The sequence below is a fragment of the Brienomyrus brachyistius genome, chromosome 6 (genome assembly GCF_023856365.1).
Source record: "Brienomyrus brachyistius isolate T26 chromosome 6, BBRACH_0.4, whole genome shotgun sequence".
Lineage (NCBI taxonomy): Eukaryota > Metazoa > Chordata > Actinopteri > Osteoglossiformes > Mormyridae > Brienomyrus > Brienomyrus brachyistius.
Window position 1 is genome coordinate 15,541,334 of NC_064538.1, and position 16,318 is coordinate 15,557,651.

At 44.5% G+C, this 16,318-nt stretch overlaps 1 protein-coding gene across 3 annotated transcripts in view; it reads right to left on the minus strand.

Annotated features, from left to right (window-relative positions):
* lamb2l (laminin, beta 2-like) overlaps positions 1-16,318 on the minus strand; it is a 41,849-nt gene that overhangs the window by 16,689 nt on the left and 8,842 nt on the right. For 2 of the 3 annotated variants that reach the window (XM_049016375.1, XM_049016373.1), the window contains exons 3-17: positions 14,038-14,207; positions 12,228-12,368; positions 12,059-12,127; positions 11,426-11,614; positions 10,412-10,475; positions 9,865-10,067; positions 9,326-9,446; positions 8,750-8,938; positions 8,254-8,433; positions 7,808-7,920; positions 7,628-7,707; positions 6,942-7,098; positions 2,611-2,751; positions 2,272-2,433; positions 1,908-2,029 (exon numbers count right to left, since the gene is read on the minus strand). In XM_049016375.1, coding sequence (XP_048872332.1) covers positions 1,908-2,029; positions 2,272-2,433; positions 2,611-2,751; positions 6,942-7,098; positions 7,628-7,707; positions 7,808-7,920; positions 8,254-8,433; positions 8,750-8,938; positions 9,326-9,446; positions 9,865-10,067; positions 10,412-10,475; positions 11,426-11,614; positions 12,059-12,127; positions 12,228-12,368; positions 14,038-14,207 — 2,101 coding nt within the window. Of the gene's footprint in view, positions 1-1,907; positions 2,030-2,271; positions 2,434-2,610; positions 2,752-6,941; positions 7,099-7,627; positions 7,708-7,807; positions 7,921-8,253; positions 8,434-8,749; positions 8,939-9,023; positions 9,209-9,325; positions 9,447-9,864; positions 10,068-10,411; positions 10,476-11,425; positions 11,615-12,058; positions 12,128-12,227; positions 12,369-14,037; positions 14,208-16,318 lie in introns of those variants that run through there. The other variant, XM_049016376.1, reaches the window with a different exon arrangement.

Here is a 16,318-nt window from a genome sequence, read left to right on the forward strand (position 1 = left end):
CTGGCCCCAACAAGCCCAATGCGTACGAACATACACTGGTATGGTCAATCCACGTGGAATAAGCCTAGAATTAAGCCTAAATATTTTCTCAAACACTTACTCAATGGAGATTCTAAGGTAGCAGGCAGTCAACTTTCTGGCTCTAACAAGGAGTGCATTTAGCAGCTACAAGGACAAAAATATTCAAAAGCTCTCTGTACTAAATGATAATTTAATAAACATGAATAGACAACAGGGTGGTTTCACTTAGTCTGGTGGTCCAGAAGCGCACCTGTGTGCTTTATCTTCAGGTGCCAGTGCATAGCGTTAGTGCCCGTGAAGTACGCCATCGAACTTTGCATAGTAAAAAAGCCTTGTGACAATTTTAACTGCTCCCATAATTTTGTAGTGATATTAAAGGAAAACATGTCTTATAACACACTGAAGCATTTTTAGAAATTACAATGGTAATTTCATTAAAACAATAAAAAAGATGCATCAGTGCAATTAACGTCAACGTTATCAACTACGTTTTAATGACTAATCGCGGCAGCCCCGAAAGATAATCTGATTCTGTCTTGTGCCTGTAGGTTCCGGGACAGGCTCCGGACCCCACGCGACCCTGAATAGGACAGCTGCAGACAATGAAAGATGGAAGGGATTCTGGTTATTGCGCCAAAACACTGCTGTTCTCACCTGGCATTATGCAGCCCTAGACGTAACTTAAAATGTTTTTTTTTTAAACAGGAAAAAAATGTACCTGCAGGAACAGACATGCAGCCCTTGTCTGAGGAAAGCAGGGAGCTCTTTGATTTAAAACGAAAGTGCATTATCTGACCAAATGCTGATGTCTAACTAACTAAGCACTGATTGACTTATCGCTCAACAGGTAGAAGAACCAACTAACAGAAGCTAGTCAAACCGAGCTGTTTCTTCCAAGCTCATTTGGGTCCCTTATCTTGAACATGTCATATACCGCAGCCTGAACTCCAGCCAAAAACATACCTGGCGCCTGATCTTTGTCTTTTACCACCTGTTAATCAAAAACATCATGGCAACATCAAGCACAAAAGCCATCTACAAAGGAGAAGAAATACAAAGGAAAAATGTATAGAATACTAGTTATATATCTTTAGTGAGTAGTACAAGGCCATCATTATAGGAGAATATATTGTATGGACACATCGTATAAATCATGGCAACATACCCATATACACAATGTTACCAAGCCAAATCACACACACACACACACACACACACACACACACACACACACACACACACACACACACACACACACACACAGGTTTATAATCATATTTTGGTGGGGACTCTCCCTTCATTTCTATGGGGAAAACTCTAATCACTGCATGATGACCTTAACCCCAACCCAGCCCTAACATTAACCATAAGTAACCAAATAAAATGAGATTTTTGGTACTCTGTGAGCAGATCTCGTAAAGGATAAGCCATCAATGAGTGATAATGGTGAAACATTTCGTGCCAGTAAGGGGTGCTTTCACAATTTTAAAGCGAGAACTGGGGTTCATAGCGTAGCTAGGTATGGTGAGGTAGCCAGTGCTGAGAAAAAGGCTGTCGAAAATTATACACACGTAATATACGTAAATTACACACATTATACAACCCTTTTTTATTATGCAAAGGTTAGGTAAGGGGTGTTTTGGGACATTATGGGCATTTCCATTATTTCTTATGGGAAAAACAGTCGACTTACGACCAACTTGACTTACGATCAGCCCACTCGAACGAATTGAGTTTGTAAGTCAATAGTCCATGTATTTTCACTTTTTTGATTGCATTCACGGCTTTTGGTGGGGACCAGAAACAATTTCAAGGAAATTTTGTCCCCCATAATGTAACATAAACCTAATCCACACGCACACACACATACACACAGGGGCAAGTACCTTCCATGGTGTGGCAGGGTGACAGTGTAAATCTGTTCGGTGGGCAGGACATTCCCACAACGGGTGCTAGAGGGCAGCTCCACAGACCTGATACTGACTATGGCTTCCCAGTCTTCTGTGGACTACAGTGAGGGAAATTTGGCGAGAGGTACAAGGCAGATTTAGTATTTGGGCGAGTGAGTCAAACACTAACCCCTTTCCTCTGCGGAGAGGTGATTCACGAGCTATTGAATGCGTCCGCTAGCAAAGCCATGTACTCCACTCTGAAGCACTATTAGTTAGCAAGAGATTTCATTCTGACTTTGTACTACTGATTCAAACAATGCAAATCACACACTTAAATGGCAACGTCAATAACACACACCTCTGGCTCATATCGAATCAGGATGTCATAGTCCATAGCATATGAGATGTTGCTGATGGTAAACACAAGGCCGGCGCCATCCTTGACCCTGGCGAACCCAGGTCCAGTCCAGGTGACCATTTGGTCAGGAGTCCTGACCCTGTTAATGATCTGTATATCTGGCTAAGAAACACACGTAACACATCATTTAGTACACCTCCTCTAGGATTTATCCAGCGACACAAAAGTCAAAATATGAATGGAAAACACTGTAAAACATACCAATCATTAAAATGCTTCGTAACATAAACAGTCGTGTGTCAGAAAGGAAGAGGGCAGACGAACAAGGGAGGGAGTTACTTTTTGCTGCAGCTGGCGGATGCGTCTCAGTGCTGCCCTCTGCTGCTGCATGCTGGCTATGCGGCGGTGACGGCGGTGCCTCTGAAGCTGGTTGTTCAGATGCTGCACACAATCGACTTCAGCCTTTGGTCGTGGGTGTCCCTGAGGGCGGAGATGAGACAGAAGCAGGCGATCGGCTTTGTGTCCCCACATGAAAATGAGACTCGTTTTTTTCCATACGTTATTGCTCTTGTGGGTTTCATCTAAAACGACTTAATACAACTCCAGGATAATTCCCACTGAACAATTTAAGGTAAGTAACTAATTTGAAGTTACCAGGGCCTTTGTGCTGAAACGTGTCATAGCCGATCCAGAACCCAGTTCACTAGCTACCAGCCACAAGCATGATCAATCCCCCTGGCCACTTCTAGATGATCCTAATGTCTAATTATCCACACTTGCAATCAGTGTATGTGGAAAGAAAATGTAAATTCTAGGGGGGGAGTCATATTGGGTCTGTTATGGCTTAGGCCTTAGGCAAGAAGAGACTGTTTGAATACTGTGTGTGTGGCGAGGGGAGAATAGACAGGAGACAGATTGTTCTTGTGAAAGAGAATGAAAACTTTATTAATAGCAAAAAAAGGAAAAAAGGAGAATATCCCATTGCCACTAAAATGTAAAAAACTCTGGGCGGAAGAAAAACGTAACTTCAAAATAAAAGCACATCTGCACTTGGAATTCTGAGTAACTAAGAACTAGCCTCTTGATAGCTTGTACGGCACATGTTTAGTTCCACAGACCCTGAAGAGAGATCAGACCTTGGAGAGACAAAGAGTGGAGAAGGTGGGGGAGAAACTGCCTGCAGGAAGGGATTCGAAGCTGCCCCAACTGGTGCACAAAGAGTTGTAATTATAACGTAGTCGCAATAGGCCAGTGTTTCCCAACCTTTTTTGAATTGTGTACCCCCTGAGAGATTTTCTCATACCACAAGTACCCCCTTTGTCAAATGTGTTGATGATTCAATAAAAGTAGAACGTACAACTGATTATCAAATTTAAAACATTTTATTAAATCTCCATAACTTGAACATTTAATTCATTAAGCAACACATCCCAGATAGATTTTCTTTCTATACCAGGGCACAGCTAATGGAATGGCTGATAATATTTACCCATCATCAGGGAAATTAAATATAATTTTTTTTTCCACGTACCCCCTGTAATGTGCTCGCGTACCACTAGGGGTACGCGTACCCCCGGTTGGGAATCACTGCAATAGGCCATACGCAATATGTTATGCGGTAGTACAAATATATAAGTAGTTACCACGTTAATCATAGGTTAACCATGCATTTACAGTGATTCAGTGTCTATATAATCAATATTTATACCCACATCTCAAGTAGGAGCCTAGCAGTCAAGATATGTTTTGGAAAACTGGGCAAAATGAGTGGATTTTACCTTGCTACCAAGGTGAACCAATAGAGCAGGAGAATTGTATTTGTTATACATTTGAGCTCAGTTTGTTGGTGTTTTGTGACCAATCAGGACTTAGGAGTCCTTATATGGAATTGAGAGTTGGTAATTTATCAACTGGTTGCTCTTTGTGATCAGGGTACTTGGTACCTGGTGCCAGAGTGGGAAAGGAACGCTTTGCTGGATTGCTCGATTAAAAGGGATAACTTTGCTCACCAACTAAGAGGCCTGGAGTTTTATTTGAATTGGCTTAACTAGAGTTATATATTTAAGTTCATTCTGGTCAGCATTTCTCTGCTTAGTCTTGGTGGTTGGCTTGCTTGGTCTGAATGTTTGAGTTTGGTCTTGATCATTTGTTTCTGTGATTTAGATTTATTGGCTCTGCTTTTTACTTTTTATTTGTTCTTTGGTTTATGGTTGCGCTCGGTGTCTTGGTGCTTGCTAATCGATTACTTGATTTAATAATGTGTTTGTCTTTTGTCTGATCCATCTTTACTCCATTTGAGTACTTAGCCATATGCAGCTGGGAGCTGAGCCCTTTCGCCCAAAACTGCACTGTGCTAAGAACCTTGTTAATAAAGTCCTGCCGTTGTGACATCTTTGGGTGGCCGTTGTCGTTGTGTGGATAATTTGCCATAGACTATTGCTTTAGTCAGACTCTCCCCGATTCCGCAGTAAGAGCCAGGCGTTTTAAATTATCCTCCCGCTTTCTCTGTGCAGGCTGCCTTTCTCACATGAGCCTCGCCTAGTTTGGAGGTGGCAGGACTCCAGTGATTTGATGCTTCAATGGCTGTTAATAGGCATCCCGCTGTGATTCAAGTGAAGCATGACTCATCCCCTCGCCTGCCTTCCCACAATGCCCACAAAAGGCCGAGGCCTCCTCGGGGACACACAATGGGACGGGGGGGCCAACCTGTCTGTTCTGCTTCCCCATGGGGAGTCACAGGGTCACCGACTTCCTGGCCTCAAATGGCACGACCCTCAGTGTCATGGGTAAACCCATCATATTCTATACCATTCATCAGCCAGTTCCAAGTATTCTGTCCCAACACTAGTGCCATTTTCAAATCTTTGAATCTCGTCTAAAACGTTGTCCCCACTGATAGCGATGAAGTTGCATAGAAGATGCAGGCATAGTCTTAGGCTTGCTGCCCAGTGGCTGGAGGACCTCACAGAGGACCTACTGTTCTCTTCTGCCACCTGAACATAACTTGCACTGTGCAATACTCACAGGAAGAAATGTACTCTATGTAGAAAAGCTTTCTGAACAGTTGGCTGTCTCAGGCAAGTATGTTCCTTTAATCATGCAGCAATTCTAAAAAAAATCTGGGTAAAAGTCAGGCTGTGTCACATGACCTTAATCAGAGAAATAAGCAGCATCTTGCAGCGGAGCCATCTGTAACCCCATCCTTCTGCTGGCTTGTGATAACGGCGGTACTCCGCAATATTTGTAAACATGTCTAGACTTCTGACAGAGTTTATTTTGGCATGTGTGTTTTTGTCTGGAGAGGGAGGATACGTTAAATCAGGAGGAGGTAGATTTCTGTGCAACCAGCTCTCTGGTGTGTATGTAGGCAGGATGTATGTGTGCCTTCGCGTCTTTCGTGAAATTTATCTTGTAGTGATCAGTTTTCTTTAATGTTTGTTATCTGCTAGATAAAAAAAATCACTTCAATCAATCAATTTTAGTAGAGTTTTCATGAGTTGGTTTGTTCCTGTGTTTTGGAAATTCGGAGTTAAACATCGTTAAGGTCATTAAAATCGCAGACTTGCAGGAAATCCCCACAAATAGCATGAGCAGGATGGTGTGTGACAGCGTGCACATGTGCTAATTATGTCTGACAAGCTGGCATTTTAATTCTGTGATCTTTTTCTGAGTCACTTCAAACTGAGGAAAGGATCAGGTCGTGTGCTTAACATGCATCTGGACTGTCCGTGTCTAATCCAGTCAGTCCCCTGAAAGCGTCCAACAAACTAAATGCATCGCCCATGGCGTCAATACACGTCAAATATCAAAGATGAGTGGATAGATAACACAGATATTATTTCCCAGCATGCACGAGCTCAGGTCCACAGTACATCAAAGGCGTAGATCAGAGAAATAAATCGGCAGCAGCTGAAAGACCCCTTAAATAGAGATCATCAGGTACGAGCAGCACCCGGTACCATCAGCGGCACGTAAGAGAATGGGAAGTTCATTCAGCCGTCTTAAGGCTTTCCTGCTGGGGCTTGCAGGTGGAGCTGAGCGCTGTCGCATGTGGGCACACATCCGAGATGGGCAGGCGGATAAGGACTTCCCCTGCAGGCCCCGACCTGTGAGAATCCCCCCCTCCCACCCCAGCACAACAATGCTCTGGATCAGTACTTATCATTACACCCTGCCCGTAGCTTCCAGGCACAGATCCAGTGGAAAAAAAAGCAAGCTCACAGAACCAGTGGCATATAATGCCCATTTAAGGAACATCCTCTGTCTAAATCGGTGAGGAACCCGTGTGACACATGTCACAAATGCAGAACGCAGGCATTTTTGGGCGATGTTACAACCATCAAGTTGTTCTCTGTTATTCTGTGCATATCGTCTTGGTAATTTGCTGATGTCATTATTAGTTTTATTTGGTTATCATGCAAATAGGACTGAGGCTTTGTGCCTTGTGGGATAGAATCAAAGCTGGGTATTGGAAGACAGGTAGATAGTGTTTATCAGCCCACTTTGCCATTGTACAGCTGGGCCTTATCGCTGCAGTGATCAGAGTGAGAGACTGATGGCGACTTTCCCTGGCCCAGGGCCCCCAGCCTGCATGCCTCCTGCCAGACATCCACCTCGGCACTCACCCTGGGCCACCGGAGCCGGTGTAAACATCGGAAGGACCTACTCACTGGCAGGGACTGGCTGTCCGGCGAGCGACCCTCGGCATCCTCCGCCTCGTACTTGTAGAAGTCCAGCGACGCACAGAAGTACCCCGATTGCACGTCTGAGCACTGGCGCCCCACCAGGTGGGGGAGACATTTGCACTGTCCATCTTCCATTATGCACCTTGGGGGGGGGGGGCACACAAGAACACTGGTGATTCATCACTGCAGTCTCACAACCACAAATATCCATCTTCCATAAGCTCCAATTCAGTACAGGGTCACAGGTAGGTTAGCGAAATGCTCCAGAAAACATCTTAAAAGCTGTCGCCACTATACACCCCCATAACTGCGAATCTTAAGCTACATGTGTATTCAGGCATCCTTTTTGTGTGTATTCTTTTTATATATTTTTAAAACTTGCCCTGACCCATAGCATACCTTTAAATTAGAAAAATTATATATTATAAACAAGTTATAATTTATATGCACATACTTGGCATTTATTTCACTCAATTAGAAGCCTTCATATTGATGAAATTAGATTTGTAGGTTGTATTCTAAGGGTGAAACCCCCAAAGGGGTCAATTTCACCCCAAACACAACAGGGGTCACACTGTAGCCAGTGCTCTGCCCTGGGATGTAAAGCCACTTCTTTGCACCCAAAGAGAATAACCACCCCCCTCCCCCCCCCCCGCACCCCCCTATCAAACCTGTTGTCATAAGCTCCTCCGAAGTCGCAGTCACACGGCCGGCACCCAGAGACACCGTTGTTGAGCCCCCAGTACTCAGTCTGTGAAGAGAGCGAGATCACTGACGTCCAGGCTGCTGCCCGCCACCTGGCCAGAGCCGGGAGGAAGCTCCACACGCCGGGGTTTTTATCTCAGCCTCACCTGACACTCGCTGCAGTAGCGGCCGGTGACATGCCTCTTGCAGACGCAGTCGCCGCTGATCTGGTCGCAGGGTGAAGCCAGAGAGACGATGCCCCGCGAGTCACAGTGACACGCTGAGGAGATGAGCGCTGCATGAAGCCCAGGGCTGCTCAGGGGCCACCAGGGCCTGAGCTACCGCCGCGTCTGACTTATAACTGCTGCCACAATCATTAAGGAGCTTCTACTCCTCTGCAGCTGCCACAGCACCATTTTTCGTTTCACTCATTTCTTCCTTGCTCTATGGAACCTCAGTCCTGCTTCTAGGAGCCTGATACAAACTATCCTAGCAGTGCACCTCACAATGTTTTCCATTGCTTTTGAAGTTCACGATGTCATCTTTCAACGTATGAGAAAAATATAGAGAGGTCTCCATTTTTTCCACGGCTGTATGTGTACGGGTAACTTACGCTGGCAGCCCTGCGGGTCGCTCTCGCTGAGGCCAAAGAAGCCCTCCTTGCAGTAGTCGCAGCGCACACCCCTCACGTTGAGCTTGCAGTAGCACTGCCCGGCGATCATGCCCAAGCTGGGATTTGTATAGGAGTCACACTCACCATCTTTCAGGGAGCCCATGGGGTCACAGTCGCAGGCTGCGCAAGAAGCAAGGGGGGGGAAAGAGACCGTAACCAGACATGTACGTCCCAGAGAAAAGGCAGAAATCTGCATCGTACACTAATGCCTATTCACCTGTTCGGGTTACAGAAGTACACTATTTTAAATGTTGTTAATCAGGTTAAATGCCACACAAAGTGCTACAACGGCAGTTCTCGTGGTGTTGATTTGACCAAGAAGCCTTTTATCCTCCCCTCTACTGAAAGAATACAGCACATGGTTCTAGTCATGGTGTCCAAGCCTGTTCCAGCTGCACTGCCCTGGTCAGCCAAGACTTCTGGCCGGCTGACTCACGGACACACACTGCGGGGTCCCGGATGTCCCTGGCAGGGTCCTGGTAGTAGAAGGGCTTGCACATCTCGCAGTTACGCCCCATGGTGTTGTGTAGGCAGTTGTCACACACGCCGCCGCTCACATTCCCCGTGGCCAGGTACACAGCCATGTCGAAGTGGCACTTGTCGGAATGCCGGTTGCAGTTGCATTCTGGACAATATAACAGATGACATTGATGATGGCGTAAGGCTGAGGGAGGCCATGACGAAATCAGTTGACAAGCCAGATCATTCACCTGCACTGATTTCTTACACACTTCCAGAGCTCGTGACCCGATCTGTAGCCCGTCTCATTTTCTCTGCTTGTTCTCTCTTCACTTAAAACAACCCCAATGAAGTTTGCACTGCCTTTTCCCATCCCACATTATGTGGATCTGCTACTACAGATGGAAATGTCATCTGCAGTTTAAAAGCACTGCATTTCCCATGAAAGTGCATTAATTTCTCAGATATTTATATCTCACAACAGCGTATGATAGAGTGCACTCTGAGAAATACCAGCAGTGGCCTCGATGTAAGTAAGCGGCGGCTGCAACACCTCTGCAGGTATGTGGCTTCCCCAGCTCAGCCGGCCTCCAGGGCAGATCTTGGTGGAAGTCCTTGCAGCGCTCGCAGTTCAGCCCCTCCGTGTTGTGCTTGCAGACACACCGACCGTGGATCTGTGGGCCGCACGACAGGAATCCTAGTCTTAGCTTAACCCCATCCAATCTTTAACAGTTGTCAAGTGCTAAATTTAAAAAGTAATGTCCAGCAACATCACACTGCACCAAAAATGGTACTTTGCCTTCCTAACTAGTGGCCTAACTAGTGCTATTATTACTGTGATTACAAGGCCACTAAACCTGTGGGCGTTCCATGAAGCAGGATTTCTCAGTTAGTTGGGTTAACTTAAGATAGAAATCATGATTGTCCACTAGGAATGCTCCTTACCTAAACTCTTATTGAACGATCATGACGTCTCGCTTAAGTTAACCCAGCTAACTAAGAAATCCTGCTTTGTGGAACAATTGTCCTGGGATGGTCAGCTAATAAAACATGCTTTGTTGCCATGAGAATGACGAGCCAGGCTCTACCAACCATGCCGACTTCATTGCCCGTGATGCCAGGAATGGGGGTGCACTCAGAGGCATGACCGTAGCAGAAGCAACTGCCTCGCACCACCAGCTCGTACACGGCATAGTAGTATTTCTCCAGCACATCCGGACGTCGGTCCAGAAGGTTATCCCCTAAGGTGTGCAGCTTGATGAATTTGATGCGCAGGTTGGTGATCCGGAGAAGATCTGTGGGAGGTGGGGGGCGTTACAAGACATCAGAATGGGTTGGACCGGCATGTAAACACACAACTGGGGTGTGACTAATTGACACACAGTCCTTGCCAAATGACTTTGTGGGAACCATATGAGAACTACAGTATGTGAACCATGTGTGAGAACCATTTGAGAACTGTGTGAACCATGTGTGAGAACCATGTTAAACACATGAACTGTTCAACCACGGTGGGATGTGCTGAGGTGGGATTAAGAGTATCCTTTTAGTAGAAAACACTAGCAGGTTTTTCAACATTGGGTTTGGATTAAATATATTCAAAATGAAGTCTTCTTATTCACCCACGTTGATATCTCACCTTGAATGTCACGACTGTAGGGGTCTTTCACATGAATAGCAGGATCAAGCACTTTGTAAATGACCTGCAAGGGACAGCAAGAGTGAAAGAGACTAGAGATTGCAGGACATTGATGAATTTGATGAATTTGGGGTGTGACTAACTGACACATAGTCCTTGCCCAATGACTTTGTGGGAACCATATGAGAACCGTGTGAACCATGTGTGAGAACCATTTGAGACCATCCCTGCTACACGTGGTGATGAAATGTACAGCAGATTATCATCGCTACATCGCTGGCTGTCGAAATGGTGCCCGATAAATGGTGTGGGTTATATAGACAACTGGCGGATGTTCTGGGGTAGGCCTGGGCTTTTGAAGAGGGACGGTGTTTACCCCTCGTGGGCTGGTGCCGACCTCCTGTCTAAAAGCATAGGTCATAGTCTCCAGGCAAATCACTGACTAACTAGAGCCAAGTCCAGGCGGCAGGCAAACCGGCATAACCAACCGCCTGCCAGTCGCTTAGAGTCGTCACCTAGGGTTCATTTTATTCAGTGCTGTCACATTAGCTTCATAATCCCTTGTAGAATTGGAGTGCTGACATTTCATGGGCTCCCCATGCCTGCAATCCCACTTGCCTCTCCCTGCTACTTATGCTGCCATAGCCATATCTGCCGGAGCTTGCACTTTGCACTTCATATTGCACTCACTTACCTGTTAGCACTGCCTATAGTCTCCCCTACTTTGACTAAATTGCATATTTTATTTCCCTACTCCTCCTGGGGTGTGCTGCCTGGAGACCACAATCTACCAAGATGTCCAGTACAAGGTTTCTTCCTTCTAGGGAGTTTTTCCTTGCCACTGTCACCTCTGGCTTACTCACTGGGGGCTTTCGGGTGGGGATGCTGTGAAGCACTGAGACAATGTAATGTTGTGATAATGCGCTATACAAAAATCAATTTGTTGTTTGTTGCTGTAGTTGTATTAAACTGGGACAGATTTCACAGGGTCGCTCTACGCAAAAAGCAACAGACCTCCCCATTAGTGGAAGGCTCGATGTTAGAGTAGCGCTCCTCACAGATGACGTCGGTGACGAAACGGGGGGCGCGGGCAGGCACAGAAGGGAACATCCTGGTGCAGTTGTAGGAGAAGTAGCGGTAGGGATTCCAAGATCGACCGAAATTCATAGAGCGTTCAATGATCATGGCAGCGGGCCTGAAGGTCTGCGGACAAAGAGAAGGACATCACAAACTCTCTTCAGTAAGTAAGCTTTTCACTTACAAAGACATTACATGGCCATTATAGCAACCTTTAAATCCTTCAGTGTATAATTCAATCCAGAGGTGGATGGTTTAGGTCCAGAAAGTAAAAATCCAAACCAAGATTTTGTTTCAACCAACCAGTTTAGTACTCTGTGGCTCTTTATACTCAACTGATTGGTTGAAACAAGATCTTGGTCTGGATTTTTACTTTGTGGCCCTGAACTATCGATCCATTTGATTCAATCACAGTGAAGCCAATACCGGGAAGAATGGCACATAACCAAGGGGAACATCATGTATCGAATGTCACTCAAAGGGCAGTTATAGAAGACTTACACGCTATCTGCAAATCAGAGTGACCAGTTCACCTAAACCCATGTTTGTAGACTGCAGCAGTACACTTACTCTGAACTTCATGATGAGATGAGTAAAGTGGAACTCAGTCTCCAGATCCAGCCTGAGAGTGACATTCTCCTCACCTGTGGGGAAATGCAGAGGAACAGCATACAAAGGTCTCTGTCAGGACAAGCAACGTTCCTAAACTTCAAATTCCACACGGACAACCATAGGTGACCTCACCGTTGACTGACTGCCACCAGTTGAGGTTTCCATCCCTGTCTTTCAAGTAGATGACATTCTCCACCCGGTGGCTGTACTTATTCTTGACAGGGTCATAGGGCGATGTGGAGCTGCATGAAAAACATTTGTCTTTCTCCTAGAGAATAGAATAAAAGGGTTGTTTACTAAAAAGAACTATTTCTGACTTTTGTTCCTGGTGTCCTTTTATCAGATACAACTAAAGTAACATGCCCAGGATAAGTGGTTAGAAATGGATGGATGCATGGATGGATGGATGACTATTTAGAGGTGAAATGTAAAAATCCCTAGAATGCACAGAAACTGCAACCCATTTTCCAGTAGGCTGTGGGGTAGATATTCAAGCAAAAATAATGACTTCAAAAATGGTCTTGCTAGATGTATTGTCACACATTTTATTTAGTTATTTTTCATTGTTTGTTCACTGCATACTTGTATGTTCCCATTATGATATTCCCGCATCTGTCCACACAAATAACATTTTTTGTATGTAAGTTATCATTGGTATAGATAATGTGCACCTTTATTTCACTGTCTGATTCACGATCAGCGCTCTCTACACAAACAAGCTTATTCCAGCCAGACAGATCCACAGAATAATCACGTAAAATAGAAATTTTAAAAATTAAACATGAACAAACAGCAGCATGCTAAACCCAAACAACAAAAAATAGAGGCCTCAAAGGCAAATCATTTTGCAGGCTCTCTAAGCAACAGTGAGCGTGATAAACCTTCTCAGTATAGGCCCACTGCAAATGAGCTGCCGTTACAGCTTTAGTTCCAGTCCATCAACTGTGTAATGGCTGCACAGTAAGTGACAATCAGAAGCTCCTACAGAAAAGATGTGAATGTGGGCAACAAACAGCAAGATAATCCAAGATTCTATGGAAAAAACCTGAAGTACACAAGAACATGCAAACTGCACATACAGAGAAGAGGTTCTGAGTACTCAAACCCCTACATGAAGGTATGAGGCAACAGTGCTACCTACTGAGCCGCCCTGTTGACTCTGGCTACAGACCTATTAAAATTTTACATAGCACCCTTCACAGCATAGCTACTCTCAATCAGTCTGGTGAAAGTGGGGCCTTGTTAGTCTAAAGCCTGAAAATGCGGATGGGAGGTCAATCTTATACAGTGGCTTAGCTAGTGAAGTGAATTCAGAAACCTTAAAACCTTTCGATCTTGAGCCCAGCTCCATAACTAGAAGTTTAAACTAATAATTCTACTATTGTTGTTATTTGTGTCCCACAATAAGCCATCCAAGTCATACGGAGATAAGCTAGGTCATGGAACCGTGATCCCTCAACATCTGCACCATATATGGCAAAGAAATGTGTTTTTTTTTTCAGTGAAGCGCTGACTGTAAGGCCATATTGTTTTGTTAGGATTGTGAGCATGAGGGGTTGACAGGTTTGTACGTGCCTGTTAGGAAGAGACAGGCATACAGAATTCATTAATATATTTTATGCGCCTCAAAAATAAGCATGTCTAAATATGTACTCAAGCACTCAAGTATCACTGAAGAATGTAAACATTATGGGTGACAATGATTCAGATTCAATTGTCTGTTTCTATTGGGCAAAAACATCTGCCTGTACACATATTTGGGCAAGTCCATACAAGGTTGAGTTGAGTCTGGAAAGTATTTACATACTAAACAGGAAGTAAATATTCTATATTCTCTTAAAATGGTCATGAATTGGAGCATGTGGCCTTGTGTGGTGATTCAGGTATATAGATGCATATGACACATGCATTAAAGGGTGATGAGCGGTGATCCTCACTAGCAGGTGGCTGACAATGCAATATTGCTCTGGAACATGCAGGCCACAGGTTGAGGTAGCTGTCAGGTTAGCAGCTCGACCAACGAGGAGGTTGCCTGTTGCTGGGTAACAGCTTCCATCTGTGCAGCCATGTGGGGCTGATGGCAAGTTTTGAGCGAAGGTGCTGAGAGCTAAAAGTTGGAACATAGGAGACACACGTGAGACAGATCTGAAATCCTACACAACAAACAGGCACGTTCTTATGAAATAAACATCTCTCTCCGTGCCAACAAAGCATAAGGTCAGTGCTTGGCTTGGGAGTTACAGCTATAAGACTTCATTGGAAATGAACACACATGGAAAACGTTCATAAAATCTAATCCAGTAATTGATGTTATTTGCATAATTCTATAACCCTACTCTATCAATTTACCAACTGCAGTTCAAGAGTAAGGGCTGTGAAAGAATTCAGGGTTCACACTGTTGTGATCAGGGCTGGATTCAGGGATAAGTAAACTAGGCAGCTGCTTAGGACCTGGTCAGCACATGATGAAAAACAACACATATTATAACATTCGTATATAGAATTCATAAATAGCAATAATTAAAGAAATTTATATTATTAATAATATAGACACAAAAGACAATTGCCTAGGGCCCCCGAATTTCATGAGTCGCAAGGAAGTGAAATGATCAGATTTATCCGTAAGGGGCCTCCCAAGCAAAGGTAGATTTGCCCCTGATTGTGATTGAGTATTTCTAAAGAACTAGTGCAAACACCTTCAAGTAGTAACAATCATACTTTCACTTAAGGACAAATGTTTTAGGTTTTCCATCCATCGTCCAAAATCTCACACGGGAACCTGGAGTTTATCCCAGGCAGCGCAGGGCACACATACATACACAGATGACAGGCAATTTAGAGAGACCAACTGCCATAATGAGAGGAATCTGGAGTACCCAGAGGGAGTCCGTACAACAAAGACAGGACAAACAAACTCCACAACACAGAGCAGGGATGCAATTCCAACTCTCAGCACCAGAGACGCAAGGCAACAGTGTCACCCACCGAACCACTCCATAGGTCAAGATTGCTTTGATCATTATGCTGCAGTGACTGCATTATTACAAAGGGTGTGTATCACACAATTCTGCTGCATTATGAAATTATTATAGACAGAAAAAACACAGGTTACTGCAAGCCAGTTGGCACTGGCAGAGCAAGCATAGCGTTAGCTTGTCACAGCATGATTGTAATGGAATACAGGCAGACTACGGATGTTAACTTATTGTGCAATGCAGACGACATCTTGTTCACAACCAGTTCGCAACAACTAAACAGAGTGTTTCACTGTGATTCCACACTTTAATTTCCAGAGTGATTATACTTGGCCATTAGAACTGTCAAGGACCCACAGTGTTGTCAAGCAACCTTGAGTTAAACAGAAAATGACAAGTGTGACTACATGCATGGTTGGCCTCCAACACTAACCAATTAGGTCATCAATCTGCCTTAGCATAAGTATGAGTTTCCACCCCTAGCACACATACTCTTCCCTTATTTAACAAAAATCCCCCACACATACTTTCCTCCACCTGCTCTCTCAATTCCAACTACCAGAGTCTCCCATTCCTATCCCAGATCTCCAGATAGGGAATTTGAAAGGGAACATTCCAGTCACCTAGGCCTAGCGTAGGAATGTCACTAAGTACAGACATATACAAACATACATAAAAGAACTTTCACAAGCAGCCCGGCAATGACTCTGGCATGACCAATGAAACTCACATACATAACAATCACCTTTACAGCACTGCTAAAACACAGAGTGCAAACAGCCTTCTACTTTCCTGAAGTAATGTTTTACTCATCAACATCCATAAACATGCAATTAGATTTAACACTGACTGAACACAGGGAGGACCAGCTGATGGAGGTTAATGTTTGTTTGGCTGTGTACAGTGATGTGCTCATAAATCTCACCCTTGGAATGTGTCGGCATGCAGACGATTTTCTTTGAATAAATGGTCACAGCGTGAGCAACACAATCTGCTTAAGCAAACAATGGGTCTCATTAACAGGGAGTGGCGGGCAAACGAAGGTCTTTGTACGTTTGATATCACAGTACCGGCCACTGAGATGACAATGAGGAAACTGAATATGAAACAGCCTATTCCCTGGTCTTTCCATCTCAGAAGAATGGGATCATTATGGGTGCATGTTATTTGATGTGCTTTTCCTGTATGGGAACGTCATGTCTGCATTGGATGAGACAGATGTTTAAGATTAAGTTCTCAAATA